The sequence below is a fragment of the Parasteatoda tepidariorum genome, chromosome 4, assembly GCF_982258835.1.
Source record: "Parasteatoda tepidariorum strain Cologne lab strain chromosome 4, Ptep-v5.0, whole genome shotgun sequence".
In the NCBI taxonomy this organism is placed as follows: domain Eukaryota; kingdom Metazoa; phylum Arthropoda; class Arachnida; order Araneae; family Theridiidae; genus Parasteatoda; species Parasteatoda tepidariorum.
Window position 1 is genome coordinate 49839204 of NC_141758.1, and position 19270 is coordinate 49858473.

Here is a 19270-nt window from a genome sequence, read left to right on the forward strand (position 1 = left end):
CAACCTATTTTACAAAAAGTTCACTCTATCAGCTAAATTTCTTCAATTAACCGAGCAGAAACATGCAGCTGGAAGCGTTCTTTCCTGTTAAATCAATAAACAATAAAAAAAGAACTTTCTCGTGTCTGTACTTCAAAATTGATGATAGGTAATATAAGAACTTCATGACCTTAAAAATTTGCCTTGTTTAATGAAATATATTCTTTTAAATCTTTTTAAACCTAAATGTTTGCTCCATTGATGATTAGAAAAGTTAAATCTTTACACATTTTCTTCCACGTAAAGTTCAACTTAATTTTCTTTATAAAGTATTGAAAATCTCTTAATTAACTCCTGTAAATTGCAACTGAATTGTTGTTTCAGTAATAACTGTTGTTGAATACCTGTATCAAAAATTTACCTAACTAGCGTTTGCATCAATTTAATGATGATTCAGAAAAATATGCTGAGCACACAAAATAATTTCCGAGAGCCAGATTTTCAATGAAAGTGCAGTAACATACTCAAACTAAATTTTCTTTAACTTTATATTCAAATTTCATGTTGTTAATACATTTTTAGCTTTGTCATATCGTGGTGAAATTACAAATATGCCCTTTTTTATGTATCAGGGGCAGAGCTGGATTATACCTTTCGTAGGCCCTAGGCACAGAGCCGGATTATACCTTTCGTAGGCCCTAGGCACAGAACCGGATTATACCTTTCGTGGGCCCTAGGCATAGCCGTTTTTGGGCTCTCCCTTCCTTCCCTCTTTTCAAAATATGTGCTTAAATTTTCTTGCATATTTTTTTAAAGTTTTTATTAATATGGATTTTAATTTAAAAATTTGTTTATCGAACTTCATCTGCAATACCGACATACTGCCGATATTGCAGTTGATATCGATGATACCATTATGATTAGTTCAATCGTTAGTACTTTTCGTAACATTCACATTGCATTAAGAATATATTTGTCGATTCTTGGAGCAAATGCAGAAGGAGAAAGATCTTTCTCCAGATTAAAATTGATAAAAAATTATTTGCGTTCAACAATGAATCAAGATCGTTTGGCATCGCTCGCACTTATGTCTATTGAATACGAAATCTTGCGTAGTTTGGAATTCGACAGCATAATACAAGATTTCGTTGAATCCAAAAAAGTAATATATTATATCATAAGATTCTGCGAAATAATTTATTACCGAAAAATATTATATTTTTATTTGTATCTTCATAATTTTGTGCAAAATACACTTGTTGTTTTTAAAGCTAAATTATTTTTGTCAACAAATTTTTTTCTCCCAAGTTTTTCGTAGGCCCCTGAATTTCGTAGGCCCTAGGCACGTGCCTAGTGTGCCTATAGGTTAATTCGACCCTGATCAGGGGTCATTGTATTCCGAGTTTTTCATATTGTTCGCCTGGTTCTAAGAACTAAAAGCGAGACATGTGAGTTTTCCTTGAATGTCGTAGATTCTCGCGTTTCTTAAGTCCCTGGAACTGTTGAAACTTTTGTTATTAAATCCCTTTAGCGAGACGTATGCATACACGTGATTCTTCCGTCAATTTAATTCTTTCGGTTTGGCTGATTTTCAACACTTTGAGTGTTTGGAACTGTGCTGGAAACTGCTAATATTGTGATTCTTATTCACGTGATATTATTATAAAACGTTATATTTGGTATTCAACTGATTTAAAAGTTATGCATTGCAATTCGTATTTACACAATTTAAAAATAGGGCATTCTATTCACTTCATTTTTAAAACCCAATATTGCAATTCGTATTCAGGTGAGTTAAAAATTCAATCGTATTCACGTGTTTGTCAAATCAAACATCGATTTTCGTATTTATAAGTAATTTAAAAACCATGCATAGCGATTTATATTAACGCATTTTAAGTGATTCATATTTATGCACTACAAAAACTCAGTATTGTTATTTGTATTTTTAAAATTAAAAATCGTAATTAAAATTCAACGTTTTAAAATTCAATGTCGCAATTTTAAAATCCAATATTCCAATTTCTATAAGTAGTAACAAGTAAGTTTTTTCTTTAATTAGTCGCTATAAAGGTGCAAAATGTTTCATTAGTAGGCAATTTAATCGTTAATGTTAGTTAATTATGTTCAAAAAATTATGTTGAATATGAAACATGTATGGTATTCAAATTGATATCTTGATATCAATGCACATAAAATTTAAATTGTTTTCACTTCTAGTCTCAATAACCCCCCATATATACTTGAACATAATTTTTTTTTTTTTTTGTTAAAATATTTGCTTGCGTGTAAAGGATAGTAAAAGTTTTTTTTAGTTTGAATATAAATTTTTGTGTTTACTTAAGTAAAAACATCTGAAATGTATGCATTAAAAAAAAAAATTTCTTATGAAATTATTAATGTTGAAAAAAGATAATTTGCCTGTTAGTTTTTTTTAGGAACTTATTTACTTTCATTAATTGCATCTTGCATTGCTAATAGTCTTTCCAGACTTTTTATGATAAGTCCTGTTTCTGTGAAATTGAAGAAAATCTGCTCCTAGTTTTGAGAAATTAGGGTTTTATGTTTTTTATTTTGGTTAACACTTTTCATAAAAGGTCATATTTTGGTAAATGTGGAAAAATGACTGCCTCATTTGTTAAAAAATGCAACTACCATGTCTTTCAAGAATTATTGACACTGTTAGCTTGCATTTCAAAGAAAACATTTTGTGAGTGGTTTATTTTTTTAAATTAATATTGCAAAGCTGTTCAGACAAATTATTTGATAGAGGGTCCTTTTTTACCATAAAATGATTTGTGAAAGGTTCACTAATGTTCATAAAGGTCTCCTAAACAGACTTCTGATTTTTTCTTCTTAATGTTAGTAATTAAGATTTATATCTTTTCTATAAATAAATCATTTATTATTTACATTGAAGTGTTATTTTATCACTTTAATACAAGATAGACTTATTCAGAAGGTTAGCAAATATTTATTCACCATAGCTCTTCTATTTTTCATCCAGACTGTTGCCATCCAACATACAAGAAGTGATTTATAATCATCTTGCTTAATCAATTCATTATCGATTAAGAATAATACTACAGAGTATCTCCCCAGTGACAGAAAATTTTACTCTGAAAGGACATATTTCACATAAAATTTTGAATGTTACACTATTTACATCATTGATAAATAATATTTTATACTAAACAACCTTGCTTAGTTAATGATATTAATAACAAACATAAGTTGCTAGTTTTGCTGGAAAGTGTACATGTCTTCCAAACCTAGTCACAAGTTTGTCAGGTTCCTTGGGAGAATGATTTTTTTCTGTACATAAGGATTTGGAATTTCCAGGTTTTTGCAACCCGTAAGTTTGATTCAACCTTCTCTATAGTAGGACTCAAATATGCTGGCTTTACACAGTCTATGGACACAGTAGATTGCCTACCATTTAGTTGAATTATAAGGTTTTTAGCTGACCGTTTCAAAACCTTATTGTGGACCTGTATAGGGTTGATATAAGGGAGGTTTTTCACAATCCATTCTTAAAAACACGTGAGGACAAGTGCTTAGTGAGGGATTGACGTAAAATGTACTTCGTCCATGCGCAGATGTGGCAATTGGATTCAATTCACGTATGGTGTTTCTAAGACGATCAACAAAAATGTCATCACATGGTGGAATGATAGATGTTTCTAGCCTGTCGCTTGGAAGTTGAAGAGTTGTTCCGTATACCAGTTCGGCACACGATACGATGATATTCTCCTTTACTGCAGTGTACGGATTCCTAAAATTCACGATATAAAGATGTTCGCATCTGAGAACCTTGATATGTTGTAATTATCGAAGGGCACCCGAATCGAGACATCCAAGTAGGGAAAATTGCACGACAGATGGTTTTGGCTTGCATGTCCACAATCGGTATGACTTCTGGCCATCTTGAAAATCTTTCGATCATTGTTAATAAGTAGCTGTAACCATCAGATGAAGGTAACGGGCCTACAATGTCGATGTGTATTTGTTGAAATCGAGCATCAGGTAAACTGAATGTTACTAGAGGAGCTTTGGTGTGTTTTTGAATTTTAGAGCGCTGACAAGGTTCACAGCATTTCACCCATTCCTTTCTTTCTTTCTTCATATTTGGCCTAAGATATCTGGCACAGATGAGCTTAGTAGTAGCCGTAATACCAGGATGTGATATGCCATGCAAGTGTTCGAAAATTTGTCTTTGAAATGTTGCCGTAACGAATGGACGTGGAGAACCATTTGAAATGTCGCATGTTAAGTCAGTGTCTGTATTTTGACATGGTTTGAGTTCAAGAAGAAGAGACGAATTTTTAATTTGAAGAAAATCTTAGATTATTTTCCAAGATTTTTAAGATTTTAAATTTTTATTGTCACAACTTTTTTAATTGCAATCGTTTATTTTATTACAGCATTATTTAAAAATGCTGCTAAAGATAATTTTCTATAAATATTAGTATGTGTGATAACATGGTTTAATTTTATTTTAAATTGTATTAAGTGTATAATTACGTGTATAATTATTGACAGTTTATTCTAATCAAGGGTCTGTTTAGAAGAAATTTGGGTCCATTAACAGACCCTTCACAAAATATCTTTTCATAAAAACGGACCCTTTGCAAAATATTTTAACTTAAAAATGGACCCTTCACAAAATGATTTTTCTTTTAATCGGACCCTTCACAAATTTGATTATCTTCATTATTATTTTGTTAATCAAATAAACCCTTTCCAGGGCAGAAAACAAGAAAGATGGATGTAAACGAATTAAGTTTTGTCTTCGGCAGACGATTCTTCCATTATTCATCCGAAATTAATATTCTGCGTTCAGCAGTATAAGCCAAATACCAAATATTTGCATGTTGCATCTCTAATTTAGAAGCAGCAATTGTTTATTTTTTAAAATTTAATTTTTTTAATTATAATTTTACAGTGTTGAACATAATCTTGTATGTCTTCACAATTTAAAAACTCCTTGAAAAATTTTTTTTTTTGCAAGAACGGTCCCTATTTGCACAAATTCATAAATGCGGACCCTGGTTGTAGGAATGTGAGTAATTTTTTCACAATTTCAAGAAAAACGGACCTTTCACAAAATGTTTGGACAGACCCCTGCTAATGATATATAATAAGATATAATTTCAATAATTAAGTTGTCATTATTTTTAAAACTTTCGATATTTATAGAATATTTAAATTTTTTTAATATTAGCTTTAAATGCATTTGAAAGTAAATGTTACTTTACTAAATACTACTCAGGGCCTGATCTAGAAATGGGGGGGGGGGGCACAGAGCTGCCAGTGGCCCTCTGTCTACAAAGATAGGAATTGCTAAATAAGATTTAACAAACCACATGTATTAGTATCAGTGTTTGATTAATCAAAAGGTCTGAGAGGTCCAGGACTAGAGCCTGCTCATTTCTGGGTGACCTTTAATGTTACAAATAATTTCTTTATGCTTCTCCTTAAGAATTTTAATTAAAATTATGAGTTAACTAAGATTGAAATAGATATAAGCTCATATTTACTAACATATCTTAATTTATTTATGTTATAAATAATTAAAAAAACTTCATTATTAAACAGCGGATAAATTTTGTTAAAATGTGACGATGAGAGGGCCCTGATAGTTCTGTGCCTTGGACCCTCGCATTAGGAATTTAGTAATTCGTAACTTTGTTTGCAGTTAATAGTTGAGAAATTTAGAAATAGTTACACAGTTCAGAAAACAATAGTTGCGTAAAGAAATGTTAACAACCGAAAGTTTTTCTGTTATTGTACGGTAGTGAATATTAATAAATACTTATTAATATATAAATGTTTTTTAATTAAAATATATTGCAGTCATTTTTGTCTTACTTTCCTAAAAAAATTCAAAACGTCTGGTATAATATCACTTTTTAAAAATTACATACCTTTTTTATGCTTTATTAAAAATTTGTAATTTATTTCATCAAATAATTAAAATTGTTTCAAATAAATAGTTGTATAATATCTGTCAGTCTCAGCTTTGTTTATCATTTGTCTTAAAATCTTCACTTTATTTCATTTTTGTTTGAATTTTATATATATATATATACAGTAGGGAACCGATTATCCGGAACGATCGGGACCATCGCTATTCCGGATAACTGATTTTTCCGGTTTTCTGAATCGCTACAAAAAGCTGTTTTTTTAATGTTAAACCCAACTAAAAAAAATATTTTTTTTGGAAATAATCTTAAAAAGAAGAAAAAATGATGGAGTAATACACTAATGGTTATTTCCAAAATGATGGTAAGGTAAACATCTTTCAAAAAAGAACGAAAAATCCTAAAATCTTAAGAGGAAAAAAAAAAAATTTAAATGGCGGGAAAATTTATCGAATTTCGCTCCGGTTTTTTGGTTTCCCGGTTTTCTGATTTCCGGATAACGGGTTCTGTACTGTATATTTTAATTTTAAACTTACTTTGTTTTAGCTTAAAAATGGCAAGCAACATGAATCGGGAAGAAATCCTTAAGGAGGCTAAGAATATGGATGCTGATGAGCTGGTTGATAAACTGAATCAAGATACTGCTGATTTCCTTGCTCAGCTTCCAAAGGGAAAAAAAGAAGATTTGTGGTCCTTTAATGACTGGGATACGGTAATGTATATAATTAGTTCTCGGAGAAAATCTTTATTTTTCAGGTTTATTGGTAACCAGAACCATAAACCAGTGCAACTTTGCTTGTTTTTCTGAAATATTATCTAAAACAGAACTGTAATTAAAACTTTTATTATCTAGACCAGTGGTTTCCAACTGGCGGCCGCGAAGTCTTTTTTTTGTGGCCCGCGAAATAAAATATATTAGTTGTAATTTTTTTGCAGACAATTTACCTAAAAAATCTATATGGGTTTAAAATATTTTTCTCGTTAATTAAAACCTAACTTCTTCGTTTCTGTGAAATTTAACATACCAACGGTGCAAAAAAATTATTTCTCAGGTTTTGCATCCAAGAAAATATTTATTCAAATACAAAAATAATTGTGTATGTTGCTCTTTTTTATTTCATCTTTTTGTATTTTGTGAATATAATTTAGCATGTGTGTATCAGAAATTTTCTCGAAGAAATTCTCAGATTTAACTTTTTGAAACCACTTATTTTGGACCAAAATATTTTCTCACACATTTGTAAATTTTAAATTTAAAATGCAAATATTTATTCTCTGGTGGTTGCAGCAGACAAACGTCAATTTTGTCATTGAACATTTTGTGTGCTACTATGTAAGTTTTAATACAGTGCCCGCCGCTAATAAAATCACTGGATAATAAAATCAGCCGCTTTATAAAATCAAATCGGCAAGAACCAAATCGTTACAATATTAATGCATGTTAAAAGCATCCTTTAATAAAATCAATGCCGCCGCTTTTTAAAATCAAAATTTTGACTACATAATAAATCAAACGTGCAGTATTTCATCTTCTTTTGTTCTTATTAATAAAATTTTATTTTTCGAAGTTTAAAGATTTTTTTGAGGAAGCAACAGTTACTCACAAGCCTGTGAAGCTGGCGTGGCTAGCATTTTCCTGCGATATACATAGTGTAAGAGTTAAGGAAAAATGTGGATGGTAAGTGGCAAGTTCATAGAAATCAATGTCAATTCCTTGACTTGAATGAAGTTTGGAGAAACCTATCTCACTCAACAGGGGGTCGAATTCTTATCTTACTTTTTATTGAATGAACCATAGAAGGGAGAGAAGTTTCTTTTGTTATCTATCTTAACAGAGAACATGAATGGATTTCCAAAAACTGTGCGCATGTTCCGTAGCTATTGACGATAAACTGCAAACATCAGGAGAAAAATCTGATTTTGAAATTGTTACAAACATCAAAAATTACAAAGTTATTTTCAATCAAGAAATGGAGGAATCAGACTCAGAAGATGAAATGAACTCATCAGTGCCATCTTCAATGGAAGTCAGAAAAGCACTTAATGTAGTGCGGCAAGCTTTAGAACAAAGAGGAGGAAATATCGAAAACTATAAAAACTTCTATAAACTCTCAAATGATGTTGAAAAGTTAATTTTAAATACTGAAACTCAAGCAACCATTGATCGGTTATTTGCAAAAATTTTGTAAATTTAATCTTATGTAGGGTTTTACTTTATTAAAATAATTAAATTAGTTAAAATAAAACATTAATGTTGTCATTATTTCAGCTTTTAAAGTGTGTGCATTTAGAATACAAAATTTTTTTTTTTCCAAATGTTGAATCGCCTCTTAATAAAATCAGCCGCTTAATAAAATCAAAAGAGCATAAAACGAAAGTGATTTTAATAAACGGCGGGCACTGTACCAAACTTTTTAAAGTTTTATATCTTAACAATTAGATATCTGTTGCACATTAATTGTTTAATACATGGGTGCACATTAAAGTTATTGTAGCCTGAATTTTTAATATGCAATTAAATATTTTTAAAAATCTACTTCTTATTTTAAGTTGTAATTCAATACTTTTGTTTTGTACAACGTGATAAAAATCTGACAGTAATATTTAATGTTCTTTCAAGCATAAAAGAGTCCTACATAAAATTTTGAAAAAGTTGTGGCCCGCCATTTGATTTGTGTTTTTAATTGTGGTCCCCAGCCTCATGTAAGCTGGAAACCCCTAATCTAGACACTTGTTCTGGAAAAAGTGAAAAAAAAAAAGTTGAAGCTGGGGGACAAATTTTTTCAAGTTTCTACATCAAGTATTTAAACAAAAATGTTATTTTTTGTTTGTGTTTTGTTGTGTGTTTTACCTACCATAGTAAATTGTAAACTTTTATCTTTGCAATTTTAATGTAAAATTGTTAGATATTTCAAAATTTTTTTTCAGGAGATGCAAAAACATCCACTTTTTATGACAAAGCCACCTGCTGAAGGAGAAGAAATGTCGCCACTAATTGAAGCCATTCAAAGTTTGAAGTATGATCCTGATGAAAATACACCTGAAGGTTTATTATGTTTAAATATGTATTTGAAAATAAATGTATATATACTTGTAAATGTATATATATAAAACCAGAAAACAAAGTTATTATTTTTTTAATTAAAATTTTTTAAAAATACTTTTAAAAATAATTTTTTTTAATAATTTTTTTCTTTTCATAAATCCTTATTATATTATTTTCTATGTTTTCCATGTATTTTGTGTATCAGACTATGCTCAGAAAATAATAAATAAACCTTTCATAGAGGCAGACATAGGCAACTGTTTTATAAATCTGTTTCTTTATAAAAATTAGAATTTCAAATATGTCTTCAACCATTCTGTGGGGGATGTTTAAGATACAACACTCACTTTCCTTAAAAATATATAGAAGAGTCTGCTGTAGCAATGGATTTTTTAATTAATGTTATAAATTACTAGAATTTATAGCTTAGTCAAGAGATTTTTTCTTTTCCTATTAATTTAATTCCCCCCCCCCCCTCAGAAATTTGGATTAATCAAATAAGTTAGGAAATGGAGATCCTATCACTTGGTTATTACATAGGTAAACAGTTGCATTATTTTTGTTTTCTTTTAAGGAGCAATTCTGATAATTGTATGGTAGTAATAAAGAACTAAAGGAACAATTCTGCATAAAAAATATAGTTACATTACTCTTTTATATTTTAAAGAGTAATTTTGTTTTAATTGTATGGTAATAATAGGGAACTAAAGGAACAATTCTGCTTAGAAAAATAGTTACATTACTTTTTTATGTTTTAAAGAACAATTCTGATAATTGTATGGTAATAATAAAAAACTAAACGGGCAATTCTGCCTAGGAAAATTTTTTTTTCTCCTATGCTTTGAAGAGCAGTTCTGATAATTGAATGGTAATAATAAAAAAAACTAAAAGAACAAATTTGATGCTACTGAAATACAAAACATAGGAAAGAAGGTATTCTATTGCAGCTAAACATAGGGAATTTAAAAATAGTTTCATTCCCCTAAAAAATATGTAAACTTATACATTTAATTTTAAATAAACTCAAAGATTTATTTTTATATAAATGATAAATAGATTTATGTTGTGTTAAATTTGAGATAAAAATAATAAATAGATACAAGTTAGAAAAAAAAATGTCTTTTTTTGATTTAAATCAGTGATTTCAAAAAAAAAAAAAAAATTCTACTGATTTAAATTGGCAAACCCTAAAAATCTATTATTTGCAATTTTCAGTTTGTCTCATCTTACTAAGTTTTTTTAGATTAATTTCTGAGGAACCAAGTACACTTATTGATTTAATCTTTTATTTTATTAATGTTTGATTTGCTACTTTATTAATTGAATCAATACTTTATGCTTAAATTAACACTTTATTAATTTAATTAGGTTTTAAGATTAAAATATTTGTGCAGTTTCCAATAATATTGCAAATTAATTATTATAATTATAATCAGGGTTGGAGTTTTTGCCGGCAAAAACCTGGTAAAAACCGGCAAAAACTGGTAAAAACCGGCAACAACCAAATTATCTAAATTGCTGATTAAATATTATTACAAAATAATTGAAACAAATTTAAATCAATCATAAGGAATAATAATTTTGATACATTACATGAAAAAATTATTTTTAACATATTAATAATTAATATAAGGGTAATAATTTTTAAAAGATTGAAAGTTTTTGATCTCCTTTCATTTTAGAATCCTAAAATATGTTTTTTTACAAATAAATATTATTATTTGTATATTATTATTATTTATTATAAAAAATTATTATTTGTACAATAATTAACTACACATGTTGATAAGATATTTTATGCTTTAAATTATAGTTACATTAATTTAAAATAAGTTCATTTCACTGGAAAAAAGAGAATAATCACAAATTTTCCAATCAATAATGTTTTAAACTACTAAAATGATATATTATTACATTATCATTTAATTATGGAATAATAATTTTGTTAATTTTTTTGTAACTAATATTTATATTCATAAAATATATTTCAATTTTAGGAATAATTTTGTATCAAAAATGTGTTTTTGTCCTCTCATCTTGGAAAATATAGGTTTTTGCCACTTTTTGCCAATTTGCTTGGCAAAAACCTGTTTTTGCCAGGACGGGTTTTACCGGTATTTACCATGGTTTTTTCCACCTGCGGCAAAATCTTGCCGACCCTGATTATAATATGTAACAGCTCCCAAAGTACTGTACAAATTTTAATAAATTAAACACTCTTCTCTTAAACAGTTTTAAGACTTATAATTTTTTTTAAAATTTATATAAGTAGTCAATATTTTTCTGATTTATTATAATTTTTTTAATAATAATAAGAATGTATTTAAATAGTATCTATAACAGTTTGTAAAATTGTTATAAGATAATGAAACAAAATTCATTTATATGTGGTAAAAGCTACATTCAAATGTTCCAAATTATTGATAATTGTTTGTACCGTTTTTCATTTTTATTTCGTATGAACCCCGATTTTTTATTTTCCAAACAGCAAATCTAAACTGAAAACAATTCATTAAATTTAAGCCTTTTAATTTCCCCTTGCAAAACACAGAAGCAAAATATAATATTCTATGAAAAGTTTTAACTAGTTGTTGAAAAAATTGCTTTTCTAATGATTTAGATCTCACCAACACACTCTTGTTGAACTGGTCCCTGTTAAAAGTCTGTGCTATTAACTAACAAGGGAAACTAGGGAAGTGTGACTCGCCAATTTTGAAATAAACTAGTGGGATGTATGCCTTATGAGGAATAATTTTTGGGGGCAACATTCGTTTCGGCCCATAGAAGGTCCTGTGAGAGATAGAAAATAATTCAATATATAGAAAAATCGGTATTTTATTACTTCAATGCAGACTATTAGTTATTGTAATTGTCTCATACTCCAATTAATTTGTAATTAATTGGATAATTAATTAATTTGCTAATTAATAAATTAATTAACATTCGTTTCTGCCCATAGAAGGTCCTGTGAGAGATAAAAAATAATTCAATATATAGAAAAATCCGTTTTTTATTACCTCAATGCATACTATTAGTTATTGTAATTGTCTCATAATCCGATTAATTTGTAATCAATTTGATATTTAATTAATTTGCTAATTAGTAAATTATTCAAAAAATTAATTAATTATTAATTAATTGTTAATTAATTAATTGATTTGCAATCACATACTCCAATTAATTTGGAAAATTTTTTAAAAAAGAAATTTAAAAAATTTGATGTCAAATTTTTTTTTTTTTTTTAAATTAACCCAACAGGTTTTTCTGATAAACTACAGATATATAAAATTTTCGAAATCAATTTTGACAATAAATATGCATTATATAGTACGTGAAAGTACCACAAATTTAATTGGAGTATGAGACAATTACAATAACTAATAGCCTGCATTGAAGTAATAAAATACCGATTTTTCTGTATATTGAATTATTTTTTATCTCTCACAGGACCTTCTATGGGCCGAAACAAAAGTTTCCCCCTAAAATTATTCCTGATAAGGCATGCATTCCACTAGTTTATTTCAAAATTGGCGAGTCACACTTCCCTAGTTTCCCTTGTAAGTTAAAATGTTTCATAGTTGTGAAATAGTGTTTTTTTTTTTTTTCCTTTTCTTTTAGAGCTTGCTCTATCTTATAAAGAAGATGGTAATGTAAACTTTAAAGGAAAAAAGTATCGTTGGGCTGTAGATTCTTATACAGAGGGTCTTAAAGCAAATTGTTCTGATGAAGAATTAAATGCTCAGCTTTATTCAAACAGAGCAGCTGCCCATTACCATATAGGTAAAATTCACCTTCTTCATATGCTGTTATGTATTATAATCTAATTTTGAAAGCATATTTACTTTAAGTTTTTCAATGTATATATTTTAAAGCTAAATAGTTCAATATAATAAAAGATTGAATTATATAACATTATTTTATTTCTTCATATATATTATTGCATGTTTTAAAATTAAAACTTTGTACTTGCCTATGATGAGAGGTTTGTTACAAAAACAGTATTGGTTATTAAATGCACTTTCATTAAAATTGGTTTTAAAAAGTTTTGGTAATGTGTGATTAATCTAAGAGTGATGTTCTGTTTAGTTTCATCATCATCATATCTGGCTAGACAGCCCAGGGTGGGCCAGTGCCTTCCTTTGAATTCGAATCCACTTCTCTCTACTTTTGACACTTGTTCGCTAGTTTTTCTCCTTTAGAGTAAGGAAATCAGCCTCAACTAAATCCAGCCATCTCATCCTGGGTCTACCTCTTTTCCTGTTCGTTAGGGGTTTGTGTAATAGGATTTTCTTTAAATTTTAGTCATCATTCCTTCTGAAAATGTGAGCTGCCCAGTTCATTCGATTTATTTTTATGAATTTCACAATATCTGGCTCTCTGTAGATTTCATACAGTTCAGTATTATATCGTCTTCTCCAGGAATTATTAATTTTTATCCCACCAAGGATGGCCCTCAAAACTTTTCTCTCAAAAATGGCAATTTTATTTTCACCAGCTTGAGTTAGGTTCCAGGTCTCAGACCCATAGGTAAGTATTGGCCTAATTAATGTTTTATAGAGTAAAAGCTTTGTATTTTTTGATAAAAGAGAGGATTTTAAAAAACATTTTAAACCATAAAAAGCTTTATTTGAACAAATTAGACAACTCCGAATCTCATTGTCTATGTTATTGTCGGCAGTAACTATTGAACCAAGGTAGGTAAAATTCTGAACATCCTGAAACCTGTGGGAACCGATCTCCAGATAGGATTCACTAGAATTTAATTTAGTAAGTACAGGCATGTATTTGGTCTTATTGGTATTAATGATTAGTCCCATATCCCTAGCAGCAAGCTCCAAAGAATGGAAAGCTTCTTTTAAAGCAGGAACAGTTCTTGCAATGATGTCTAAATCATCCACATACGCCAATATTTGAATAGATTTTGAAAATATGTTGCCTCTGATATTGATTTCAGCATCTCTTATAACTTTCTCTTGAGCAACATTAAAAAGAAGACAGGATAAGGAGTCTCCCTGTCTGACTCCATTATTTACTTTAATTTCTTCAGATAAAGATCCCAAAAGTTTGACTCTGCATACGGTGTTTGACATGCTTGCTTTTACAAGTCTTACTTAGTTTTGGTGGTACTTGAAACTCAACCAGGGCTTCATACAAGCGATTTCTATTAATACTGTCAAGGCCTTCTTTGAAATCAACAAAAAGATGATGTGTGGTAATACCAAATTCCCTGGTCTTCTCTAAAATTTGTCTAAGTGCAAATATTTGATCTTTAGTAGATTTTCTCTTGTGAAAACCACGTTGGTAGTTTTGAGGTTCTATATATTGTATAAGTCTCTCAAATAAAATGTTTGACAAGATTTTATAGGTAGTACATAGCAAACTTATACCCCTGTAGTTAGAACAAACCATGGTATCACCTTTTTTATATATTGGGCAAATAATGGCAGTGTTCCAGTCAGAAGGTAAAATTTCAGCATTCCAAACATCAGTAATAAGATTATAAATTAGTTTTAGAAATACTGGACCATGACATTTTAACAGCTCAGCTGCTATCCTGTCGTGCCCAGTTGCTTTGTTGTTTTTTAACTTTTTTATAGCAATATCAACCTCGCCCAGTTCAGGTGGAGGTATATGTTCATTATTCTGATTTTCAAAAATGCTCCCATAGCAATAGAATTGATCATGTTTACTGAACATTTCTTGGAAATGTTCACTCCATGTGCTGAGTACAGCCTGTTTGTCTGTCAGAATCAAACCATCTTTACTTTTGCAGAGGTTAGATGTTTGTTTAAAGTCCATTCGACTTCTATTAATTCGTCTGTAGAAAGCTCGGCTTTCATTTATTGTCTTCAGGGACTCACTATCTCTTAGGTTTTCCTCTTCAAAAGCTTTTTTCTTGCTCTTATGTATTCGCTTTTCCTCTCTCCTTAATCGTCTATAAATCTTGTATTCTTTTGAATCATTTTCTTATAAGCAATGTTTTTAGTATTGGACGCTGCAGCACACTCATCATCAAACCAATCTTTATTTGAATTCCTTTAATTCTTGCCAATAATGTTGTCAGCAGCATTACAAATTTTTTCCTTCAACTGTTTAGTTTAAGTAACATTTTGTTGATGATAGCATTATTTTGAGTTATATCATACTAAAAAATCTTAATTTTAGATTATGTATTATTATAGTTGACAAAGATTAATTTTGCAATTAAAATTAAGAATTTTAATCTAGCGCAATTTAAAAATAGAAATTAAATAGTCTGATTTACTATTTGTTTTTTATTTGCTGTTTTCTTTATGCACTCTAGAGAGCTAAATATGTCATTATTAAATAAATACTGCTTCTTTTCAGTGTAATTTCATGATTCTAAAATAATCTAAACATTTTATACCCTATGAGATTAATTTGATTTATATTTATTAGTTATGAATGTTTATGATTTTATGTAGGGAACTATGAGAAATCTTTGAAAGATGCACTAGCTTCCAAAGCTTTAAAGCCCAACTATATAAAAAGCCTTGAGAGAGGTAAGTACTTTTTTCTTATAGTTCAGTGCATTTTAGAAAGCTGCCAAATCTACAGGATTTACCAGTAAACTACTTTTCCAGTTTTGCCAATTTCTCTTGGTCTTCTGGTTTAATTAGAATCTTTTCATGGTTTTCGCATATTTTGGAAAAAAAAACTCTGAAAGTGGCAAAGTTTCTTAAAAAAAATCCTTATAGAATTAAATTTTTTAACAAATTTATTTGCTGCTTGAGTATTTCAATAAGTAATGCTGTTAAATAAAGAAGCTCCATTTCGAGCATTAAATTTGAAAATGAGCTGTAAATTTCCGAGATTTTTTTTCTTTAATTTTTATTCAGAGCCCTCTAATTTCAAGTTTATTAAAAAGAATCTTTTAACTTACTGTAAAGAGTTTCTTATCAAGATTGTAACTTCAAAAGTCTAAAAAAAAAAATTTACATCAAATTTCATTAAACGTCCGTCACTCATAAATGGAAAATATTGCTGTGAATGTAAAATTAGTGTAATATAGTTTTGATTAAAATTCCCTTTGTCTAAAATATTTGATATATTATACATTAATATTGCATTTCATAGAAATCTTTTGTCTTTTTCCTTTTTCTGTTTGAGCCATGCATTTATAAATGTTCTATTTTTGTAAAGTATATATTTTTTTATTGTAAAAACTCTTAAGCAAATATGTTCCAAAGAAAGTTCAGTTGACAAAATTCTCAATAATCATAATTTCTGTTATTGATAATATTATTAATTCAATATTAATTTTGATTTTGGGTTTAATAGTTGGTGTTGATGTTTCTTAATTATAAAATAATTTTATTTTACCTCTTTAAAATTACTGTACTTTCAGTTTCTTTGGAAACTTCTATAGTTTTACAACCTTTAAGTATTGAATGATTGTTAATTGCAATTTTAAAGCAACTTTGGTAATGAAAATAAATTTTATCCTTTAAGACCTATTTTATTTACTCATACTATACTTGAGTAAACATAAATTTTCTTTTCTTTTTAGGTGCTTTGTGCTGTTTTAAACTAAATAAAATGGTAGAATGCATAAGTTGGTGTCATGAAGGATTAACTGTAAGAACTTCTATTATTATTTATTTTTTTAGGCATTAATTCTTTTGTCCAATGGAAATGAAACCTTTTGAAATATTCTACAAATATAGCATTTTAGCTTGTTTGTAAAGAATGTCTTATTTTCTTCAATAAAAATACTTTATGATGTATGATAGTTGATGTTTCTTATTATAATTTTGTATAAATGTTCAATTTGATTTCAATGGGCAGCAGGAAACTTTCCAGGGATTATACTTATTTTATTTTTTTGTTTTGTTTCTAGAACTTTTAAGTAGACATGCTTTGTTAATAAATGTGATCATTGGATGGGAGAGACCTAAATAATCAGCTGTTGAACATTTTTCAAAATGTTTGACTATATCTTCTTCTCCTTCTTCCTAATCCCCAAAATTAGTAGGGCTAAACAATGTCCATGAAATTCATGACCCGGAGGAAGTCGCCCACCAAAAGTGGGTTTTCAAGAATGTCCCTCCTGTCCAGTCCAAGACAGTCCGTGATATGTTGGGGAGAAGCCTGCGTGTTGTGGCACCTGGGGCAGTTTGGGAAGATTTTAAGACTACCCTCGAAAGAAAGAGACTTAAGGTGGCCGCTGGTAAGCGCCGTCTGATCCTCGCAGTTGCACCGAATGTTGAGTGCACCTTTTACTATAGCTGAATCAATGTTATTAACTACATCATTAACGAAAACTGGCTTTGACTCATTCACTAATCTAAGCCATAATCAACTCTAACTTATGATAAATGATTCCTATGTTTTTTTTTATTTTATTAATAAAACTGGATTTAAATTTCAGATTTCTTTTTATTGTAGGTAAATCCTGACAATAAGCTGTTAGAAGAATTAAAAAACAAAGCTTTACAAAAAAAGGTAACATTTAATTTTAAGATTTATTTTTTACTATTTTAAATAAAGGGTGATTCATAGTTGCCCTTATATTCCTGATTTTTCTGACAAAACATATTTTGTTATTGATTAATATTTTGTATTTTAGCTTTTTATGCTGATATTCCTAATTCGTGTTTGTGTGTACAGAATATTTGTTTTCCTATCAATGCAAATGGGGATTTTAAAATTATTAATTTAAAATAATTAAAAATTATATTTTGGACCTAACTTCATTTTATTTTAATTATCAACACTTCAAATTTAGGTTACATTTCGAAATTAGGGACAGTCTTACAAATTACATACATGGTTAAGAATATATACCCTTACCTGCAGTATTCATTGTTTCAAACTTTTTAAAAATTTAGTCAATTTATGAAAATTTAAACACTCAATTAAAAATTTTACATTAGAAAATATTTATGGTGTTGAATTCAGGGATAAATCTCTTATTTATTATTTTCAGCAAATAAAGTATAGTTTGTCTAAAATAAGAACTCCAGACATTCGTCTGGACCTGTGGCGGTGACTATGGTAATGAGGTATGACTATTCCAAGTAGGGGTGTGGGGTTCCTGATTTGGAGTGGTTTTGGATCGGGTCGGCTAGAGAAAGGGAATCTCTTCGGTCTATTGTGTTAGTTCTAGAGTAAAGCTACCCTCCTTAAAATGCGCCATTCTTTTTCCATAGCACCAGGCGGCGTCAGACTTTGTGGCAGGAGGAGTTCTTAGCTTAGACCAGTGTTTCCCAAACTTATGACTTTTGTGCACCCTTTTTAAATGTTTCATAATGCTGTGTACCACTGATAAAAAAATAAATGTATTTTTTGCTATAAAAAATTGCTCAAAAGTTAAAAATCGCAACTGGCTGTTGATACTACTAATTATTAACTGTAAATTAGCCAATAGAAAAATATGTAATCATAAATTTTCATGGCTAACTTTATTATTAAATAAAAATTTTTGAAATTTTCGTTTGTTGCAAGATTTTTTGCATAAGAACATGTACCCCCTCTAAACTGTTTCTGTACCCCTGGGAGTACACATACCACACTTTGGGAAACACTGACTTTGGCAGACTATAGCTTACAAATCTTGTTGGGTGGAGCTTTGTTGTTTTGTAGTTTCACAATTAGTGATTCATTTTGTTCGTCTAAATTTAAAAATGTTCAGTTCCAATCATCAATACAGAGAATTTTTAAATTGTGAACTGAGAAATCCACTAAATTACTTTTGCATAAAATTATTAGGCATTATATTGTGTCTTCCTTTCAAGATTATTGAAACCATACTTAAAATATTTTTAATTCACTTGTTGTTATTTTTTTTTTTAAAAAGAAAGTCGGAAAATGTGTAATCGGGTAGTTAAATAAGGCCATCTACTTTTAGGGTAATAATTGAAAAATACTGAACTGATTGTTTTGAGTTTTTAATCAAATTTTTGTATAACAATTGACTTTTAAATTTACAATGTATAGTTTGAAATAAATGAAATATGCTACAGTATAATTAACTTTAACTTTTTTTAATATTTTGCTTTAGAAAGCTGATGATAGAGACAGAAGAAAAGCTTTAGCCCAAGACTCAAAGCGTCAAAAAGAGTTAGAAGTCGTGAAGAAAGTCATTGCCGTAATTATGCATTTTTTGTTTGTTTATATCTTGAAATGATTAAAATGAAGGAGACATTAAAATCTTTATTCTTTGTAATTTTTATAATAATTTTAATATTCGTACTAATAGATTGGTTGTCCTCTAAAATTAAATTTTTAATCTTCAAATAAAAGTTAGAAATTTAATATTTGTTTTTTAAATTTATAATGAAGCAAATAAAAACATTAT

General features: G+C 28.9%; 1 protein-coding gene across 2 annotated transcripts in view; it reads left to right on the top strand.

Annotated features, from left to right (window-relative positions):
* Positions 1-19270, top strand: part of Dpit47 (DNA polymerase interacting tpr containing protein of 47kD) — a 28218-nt gene continuing 8948 nt past the window's right edge. Inside the window, exons 1-8 of one of the 2 annotated variants that reach the window (XM_016061561.3) lie at positions 1-148; positions 6450-6615; positions 8832-8949; positions 12568-12729; positions 15396-15473; positions 16481-16548; positions 17359-17415; positions 18974-19060. In XM_016061561.3, coding sequence (XP_015917047.1) covers positions 63-148; positions 6450-6615; positions 8832-8949; positions 12568-12729; positions 15396-15473; positions 16481-16548; positions 17359-17415; positions 18974-19060 — 822 coding nt within the window. In that variant the 5' untranslated portion in view covers positions 1-62. The remainder of the gene's footprint in view (positions 149-6449; positions 6616-8831; positions 8950-12567; positions 12730-15395; positions 15474-16480; positions 16549-17358; positions 17416-18973; positions 19061-19270) is intronic. The other variant, XM_087161079.1, reaches the window with a different exon arrangement.